An 8,573-nucleotide genomic window follows, 5' to 3' on the forward strand; every position below is an offset into this window, starting at 1 on the left:
GAGTGCTGATTATAATATATATATATATATATATATATATATATATATATATATATATATATATATATATATATATATATATATATCGATGTGAAACACAATTAACTTACATGAAAATATATGAGAAACGTGATGACCAGTTCCCTCTGGCAGCACCCGTTCACGAGTTGACGCATGGGACAGCCATCGCGTAGCTCAACCATAATAGAGGGAACCTCACCATTGTTATATATGCCAACAGTACCATTGTTATATATGCAATTATTTATATATTTATTCAGGTCCAAAATGTATAATTTTTTAAATTTCCAAGTCAAGTTGTATATACATGTATTTATGGAGTGTATATACTTATTATTAGAGATATTTTTAGTAAAAGGAAATAGACTAAATATTATCTGACCAACACCCGAGTTCTCTATTTCAGATAAAATATCAATGCAATTTGTAATGTCTAAACGGGAGACATTTGAGGCATTACCTATAGTTAATATTAATGTGGTATTACTGTCTATTTTTTCACATTTTATTCTAGACATAATTTGAGAAATATGAGCTCCTGGCATACATATATTGCTAACACTTTGTGTAGTGTAATTTGACACCAACGGACCTAAGTTAATGCCCAATTCATCTGAGTAAATAATCGTTCTTGGGGTCTTACAGTCAATAGGATCTGACCTAACCGAAGAACTAGAATTAGTAATGATGGTCGAGTCTATCTGAGAAGCTTCCAGGGACGCCTGTATAGGGGGCGAAGTCTCTGGAAGCAACTCAGACTCTGTCATGATTGAGGCTGCTGCACTAGCAGTATTGTCAGTTAAGGACGCTTCCACAGCCTGCTTTTCAGTGGCCCAACTACATTTACACAAATTTTTTTCTTCTATTAACTTGTGTACAGCCTGATTATATTCCTTGATGGTATTCTTTGAAAGCTCATATCTGCTAGATATTGACTGTAACTCGGATTGCAAAGAACATATTTTATCTTGTAATTCTTTTATAACTTTCTTATTACATTTGATAGTATCTTGACAAGACATTAATTGTACTTTTAAGTCTAGTTTTTGCTGCCTAATAGGTATATCTTTAACAATGTTTTTTTGTTTTTTAACAATGTTTTCAGATTTTTTAATAAATTTACTTAACTTAACATACTTTTTAATTTTGTTGGAGCCTGAAAGAGAAGCACGTTTGTTGCTAGATGTGGGTGTGGCAGTAAGATCTATTGTGGGGACAATACTATTATCAGCTAAGAGATCTAAATTGGAATCTACAGTTTGATTATTCCCGGACTGAACACGATCGCTTCCCATCTCCTCGTACAAAGCTGAGGTGTTGACGAAAGCGGCCAGCTGTTTCTCGGCCTGGAGTGACTTAATATCTTCTTTCGCTTCAGCCAGTTGTTTTTCTAGGAACGAAGTTCGCTCCAGGTTGACTTCATATGTTTCCCGACAATGGTTTGAAGAAGCAATGATATTCTGAAGGTGTGTGCGCTCTGCATAGACCTCTTCAATGCGACTTTCCATTGCTGAAACTTGGTTCTTCAGCACCGAGTTCCTCTGGAGCAGGTGTTGGAACTGATCAGCTGATTCATCGTTCTCCTGCCTAAGCATAATACATTCTGCCTGACATTTTTTTAATTCGAGGAGTGTGGCTTGGAGCTTAGCGTCGAGTTCAGTTGCTTTGCGGGTCTGTGCCATTTTAGCTGAAATCGAATTGAATATTTTAGTTTAATCAGATAACTACGTTTTTGAAGGCTGGGTTAAAACAATGATTTTTTTTTTATGATAAGTAGAATAAGTTAAGGCTATTTCAGTGATATAAACAATGAAAGATGAAGTGGTTATGTTTACATTCAAAGATGAGTGGTCAGATTCTGTCAATAACTACTAATTAAAGTAATTATATGAATACCTACTAATAAACTTTTTGTGATTTAAATTAACTACTGTATTAGGATAGATAGATAGATTATATTTGGATATATTTTGTTTAGATATATTTGGCCTCAGAATCCAGTCAGCAAGTTCACTTGCAAATCAACAAGTGAAGCATGACTAATACTAAAGCTAGTGTTTGTTTTTTTTTTTTTATCAATATAACTGTTGCAATTTATGAATATTTATTAGAAGAATATGCAAGTAGCATTAAGAGCAGATCATCAACTCCACTTCCAGATAGACAAGCGAAGAGAGAAATCAGATAATGCCAATTTACGTCAGGATGTTGTTAAAAACAATCTTGGTGATTTGATTTACGGTTTATTGTAATCAATATGTATTTATGCACTACGACAGAGATGAAAGAGAAGGCGTTTCTATAAAAAATAGGTATTAAAACGAATACTCATCTGGTTTTAGTGGTAATCCAACGAATTCCGTAAATTGATTTGAAAATCCGTCGTTGGGAGTTTGCTGCCGGAACGTCACTTTGATGCGAAATATGATTTGCCCAGATTTTGTTGGTTTATGTAGTCACTGATATTTAAAAACACTTATTTTGAGAACAGATATATGATTTACACGTCAATTTCGTCTTAATTTGCAATATTTAACGATATTTTAGATTATTTATTGCACAGCTGATTTTTTGACGTCCAATCTCTAGGGTTGCCCGCGCGAGTAACACACGTACACACATACATCCTAACAAACTTCCGCATTTATAATATTAGTAGGGTAAGTAAAATTGAAATACGAATCATTTGAAATTGAATGTAACTATTCTATTTACTGCACTTTATTGTACCACAATTCTATCTCTGTTTGGTCTAATGGTTGACTGGTAGAGAAAGTACATATTTTTTTGCAATTTTGTGGAATAAAATATATAAAGAAATAAACGTCCGATGTGCATACATATACGCACGTGACTGTACAAATGTACGTACCTTGTTATCGTGTGACATCGGCCGCAGAGCAACGCAAAACCGGACAAATTTGAAAACGCGACTATCTGACTAGACTTAATTAGTTTCATTATCTCCAGTTATTAGCTTCAATTCCAACTCGAACAGCTGAGTTTCTATGCAATTGGCATTGGCTCGGATAGAAATAGATAACGAATGCATTAAACTTGCCGATTGGGTACAAATTTGTGAAGTTATTTGTTAGTTATGAAATTTTATTTATTTTCAGTGGTACGTGATAAATCTTCCTGTTATCACGTACCACTGAGCAAAACTTCCCACAGCCCGCAGAGCCGTTACATATAAAAAATAATAATATCGATTTTTTTCTAATGTTTTATTATTTTTTAACTAAATTTTATTGTTATTTTGTGTCTCTTTTTATGGCATTCGCGGAAGACTAGCGTCGTGGCTCACACCACGACATCACGCTGAGCGAAGACCATTTTAGTACAATATTTAACCAATTTTCATGTCCAGTTTTATCTATGTTATGATTTTTGTGCTAAATACATATTTTTTTTTTTACTTTCATTCTTTCTATTTGTAATACCTACATGTGGAAGGTGACTAAGTTACAAGTAACTATTCAATCATTGCAAGACCAATCACTGTACACTTAGTTGGCAAATAAATTAATATAAATATGAATAATTTTCTCAAATAAAAGCATCAAATAGACGCTTCGTCATACTGCTATACTATTATACATATAGATACATAGATGGATGGCTCATCATCATCATCTGCAGCCCTGCGTGACCCACTGCTGGGCATAGGCCTCCTTATCCGTTTCCGCCAACCATCTCTGTCCTGGGCCATCCCCATCCAATTTCCTTTACATCATCGACCCATCTAGCCGGCGGATGTCCTACGCTCCGTTTCCCAGTTCTGGGGTAGCACTCAGTTACAGCTTTACTCCACCTTCCATCATTCCTTCTAGCCAGGTGCCCAGCCCAATTCCATTTTAATGTCGCGACTCTGGAGACCATGTCTTGAACTTTCGTTCGACGACGTATCTCCAGGTTGTGTTGTCTTGTAATTTGATGCCGCCGAGCGTGGCTCGTTCCATGGCCCTGTGCGCAACTGCAATCTTGTACATGGTTCTCTTTGTAAGAGTCCATGTCTCGGCACCTTAGGTGATAGTAGGGAGGACACACTGGTTGAAGAGACGGGTTTTTAAGCTTTGTGGTATATGGATAGCTCATTAGCGATCTATTTCTTAACAAGTCTATTATAGTTACGCTACACTTGTGTCCAAATTATGTTTGTTTTGTTTCAAAGATACAGTGAAACTATTGCGCGACACTGAATAAAGATAAGATGGAAATTATTGAAGTGTAGGTGTGTTTGGTAACTACCTGCTGGCAGTGAGTGTCTTTATGCTTTTCTAAAAACACAAAACTTTTCGTACTCCGTGTTACACTGCACACTACTCCGTGTTAAAGTAATTATTATACTATGTATAACTTAAATAAGATTCCGCACTGTTTTTGTCTAGCACTTAAAATTTGTTTGTTGAATGTAAATATCCTGTATAATGACTGTTATGTGCCAAAATAAACACAAAAAAAAACTCTTTTATTATTGTATTATGTTCGTAAGCTGATTCTTTGAACGTTTTGTTCTGCCATAAAGTAGGAAGACTCAATATCCCTTCCGTGATTCTCTTGCGTGTCGGCGGGATACATAACCTTGACATCTGATAGGTAACAAACAATAGCATTTCCAAGGAAGGTTACGTTACACAGGCGGCCAATTGTAATTTCGCACTAGAATCTTTCAAATCGGTATTTTTATGGTACGTTAATCCCGGGCTTTGCGGCGTCACAGCTCTCTCACTTGTATTCGGGATACAAGTGAGAGAGAGAGAGAGAGCAAAAAGAGAAAAAGAACAGCTTTACATAATTATTAGTCCTATTTGTTTAATTAGGATTTCAAAAATTGCGTGCATACACATAAAGTGAACTTAAAATCAAACATCATAAATCAAATCATCAAAGTAATATTTTAGGGTGGGTATCTTTAACGTGCGTAGAAAAACGCAACGCTTTTTGTCTAAACTCAGGCGATGCGCCGGTTAAAATTAACGTCAAATTTGACGGTGCAACTAATCCTGAATTCAATATTTATATGACGCTGACAGGTCGCAGCTAAAGTAACCTTTTTAACACAAGTTTTTCAGTTCATCAAAGATATCTTGCCTCGTTATGAGAATGATTATATATTTAAATGGAAATCCATAGAATTGGCATTAAACTTTTCTATGTCATTAATTCTTCGATGAGAGTGTATTTGGCTGATTAAAGAGATCAATTCAAAAATTAAATAAAAACGTACGTATCCAACAAACAAATGGCTTACAATCACAAGCTTTCCGACGAATTCGTTATATTTTTTGAATTTACGATTGGTATACAAAAGACACGTTTGTCCACTACACAACACTATTTTGTTTTGTGTGGTTCTTTTTAAATTCGACAATCCTTATATTTTATCGGTGGGACAGTGGTAAAGTGCTTGCCTCTTAGCCGAGAGGTCCCGGGTTCGATCCTCGGTCGGTTTTTCTGATTGGGCCGGGTCTTGGATGTTTATCTATACATGTATTTGTTATAAAATATAGTATCGTTGAGTTAGTATCCCATAACACAAGTCTCGAACTTACTTTGGGGCTAGCTCAATCTGTGTGATTTGTCCTAATATATTTATTTATTTATATTTATTATATATTTACTTCATATTCTACTTATATTGTAAATGCGAATGGTTGTGAGGATGTATATGTGTATGTTTGTTACTCTTTCACGCAAAATCCACTCAACGGATTTATGATTTATATAATGTAGATATAGATATATGTTTGGTACACGGGTAGAATATAACCTGGAATAACACATAGGGTACTTTTTATCCCGAAATTCCCACGGGAGCGAAGCCCCGGGGCGCTACTAGTTACTTACACAGATTTAATACCTATTGTTATTATTACGTTTTTTTTTTAGAAGTTTGTCTAGTCGATAATGCTTTTACCATTACGTCTGCTCGTCGTACCACATTGTTAAAGAAAGTATGAATAAATATATATATATATATTGACTTCTATATAGAGCTATAATATGGATAAGTCACACAGATTGAGTTCGTCCCGAAGCACATATTACACAATACTTTCAGTACCCAATGTAAGTTCGAAATTTGTGTTCTTTATTTTATAACATATACATAGATAAACAGCCAACACCCAGGTCAATCTGAAAAAGATTATTTTCCATCTTGACCTAACAGAGGATCGAACCCGCGACCTCCACTACGGCATGATTACCATTGCCTAGACCACAATGGTCGTAAAGTTATAACTTAGAGCAGCTCCTCAATTATATTGGTTTTTATTTATTTATTTCTTAATAATTTCTATAATATAATATTTATTCATAATAAGTACCTTTTATTCTACCTCCTAATTTTATATATATATATAAGACCTATATTTGTTAATTGACGTCCTTGGAGAAAAGGCTGCGGTGAAGTTTGTTGCGCCGCTTCTTCTTCACTTGCGCTTTGGAAGCCGGCAGTAGACTTAGTTTAAGTAATTTTTTTGACGTCAATAAGTGATGTATATCATCCTAAATTGAATAAAGAATTTTGAATTTGAATTTGAATTTGAATTTGACCTATTTATTTATATTCTGCAACTCACGTCACTGAATTTTATTACGGATGTCTGTTTTTATTTTATAATTTTTTCGCTTTATTCCCAAGCCAACCATACTTCGAATACCTCATGGTGCCAGCTGAAAATCAACGCTATGGTTTCTGCCACAGCAACACGCTGAGCTGGAAGCCTTTTCGACAATTATACTAACTGTATTGTTAATTTTAAGTCGCATAGTTAGTTTTAGTTTATGTATTTTTTTTTTGTCGGATAAAAATTACTTTCTTTCTTGACTAGTTTATTGCTTTTGTCTAAGAAATAAGTTGGACACAAGAGTGTTGTACCAGTTGTCTATGAGTGCGTGTCATTAGACAGCTCTCCGCTACAACAGGTAGCGTGCACAACTGCTGAACACTCAAAAATGATTCGTGCACCGAGCTCTTGTACTATGCTACAGCGGTAACATCCAGTTTTTTGATGTACATTGCTGCGTCTAATACTACATGAAGATACAGCAAGCCATTAGCGAGTACACCTTAAGTACTTTTAATTCGCCACATCTCGCCAGATGTGGCAAAAGTACTGAAGGTGTTCTCAGAGCGTTTAGACCGCTGCGGCCGGCTGTCATTACAATATATAAAATGTTAACACGGACAAGAATTAGTTTTACTATCTCACTTTAAAATAATTAATCTGTACTGTAGTAATGTCAATTTTATGAATGAATTTGGAAATGATTCCTTGCTCAAGAAAATTGACGGATCGTATTGATTGAAACCGCGGCCGCAGCGGTCGAAACGCTCTGCGAACCACCCAGAAGGTTTTCTCTTGCAATATCAAATCATTTATTCCGAAATTAGACCTTCACAGGCAGATGTAGATGATGTAGGATTGAGTTGTTATTTCTAAATTCAAAAATGTGTTTTCTTACCAGCCAGCGATATTCAGCAATGGTATCAGATCCAGAAGAAGCCTGAGCCCGTGTTCAATCACTCTCATTTGTTTGACAGTAATATTCGAAGTAATTTTCAACTTATCAATGGTGAAAGGGTTGCCATTTTTTTTACCAGTAATACAGTATTTTAGATAAAATAGCTAATAATACATTAAAATAGTTTTTAACGAACTTAATTTTGCGTCCGCGCTGCACTGAGCTCACACATATTATCTACACGTTTTTTTAAATTATAAATGTCAGTGTCTGAAAAAAATATTTTGTATACTTTTTTATTGTTCAACAGTAAAAAGTATAATTTAGTGAAAAACAGTAAAAAACTGTTTTAGCAGTATAGTTGGGAACCCTAGGTAAAACATACTATCAATGTAGAAATTGAGTTTTTTTCTTCTAAATTCAAAAATGTATATTCTTACCAGCCAGCGCTAGCCGGCAATGTATGAGATGCAGACGAAGTAACCGCGTGGTAACAACGGCGGGCCCTCAGCAGGCGCCCGGGGGCCTTCGCTAACGACCGGGTCTGTCTTTGCACTCTCATGCGCTAAATATTAGTCTGGTACTCTGCTTTGTAGCTGATATTCTAAACGGATATCGGATAAAGCCATGTATTTTGTGTGATATTATTATGGATGGTAGCTACTAAATTAAAGTTACACTGCGTACAGTTTGCAACCCATACTGTTCAGTTATATAGTTTTTGAGTGAACGAATTTATATAAATAAAATATAAAAAAAAAGTATATTTGACATTATTTTTACAAAAGCCAATATTTAGTAATATTAAACGTTTAAATTAAGAAATGAAATACACGACAAACATTTTTAAAATTTCCTAATTTCCTATTATTTATTACAAGATGACAAAAAAAAACAATAACTAGTAAATAGTTAAAATATCTAGTAAATAGTAAATAGCTTGGCAATAACTAGTAAATAGTAAATAGTTAAAAAGTAGTTATTAAAAAAAAAAAACCAAAGCAAAAACTATATGATGGGCTATTTGTAATCAAAAAACCAAAAACAATAAACAGAATTTAGTTTATTCGACATTGAAT

At 34.7% G+C, this 8,573-nt stretch overlaps 1 protein-coding gene across 1 annotated transcript; it reads right to left on the bottom strand.

Annotated features, from left to right (window-relative positions):
* Positions 1 to 477: 477 nt before the first annotated feature.
* Positions 478 to 1,703, bottom strand: LOC135309898 (uncharacterized). Its single transcript, XM_064436553.1, has 2 exons — positions 682 to 1,703; positions 478 to 481 (listed from the first exon to the last, which is right to left on the bottom strand). Exons 1-2 carry the CDS (start codon positions 1,701 to 1,703, stop codon positions 478 to 480), a joined length of 1,026 nt encoding a protein of 341 aa, XP_064292623.1.
* Positions 1,704 to 8,573: the final 6,870 nt, after the last annotated feature.

This window comes from Plodia interpunctella, chromosome 18 (assembly GCF_027563975.2).
Source record: "Plodia interpunctella isolate USDA-ARS_2022_Savannah chromosome 18, ilPloInte3.2, whole genome shotgun sequence".
NCBI classification, from domain to species: Eukaryota; Metazoa; Arthropoda; class Insecta; order Lepidoptera; family Pyralidae; genus Plodia; species Plodia interpunctella.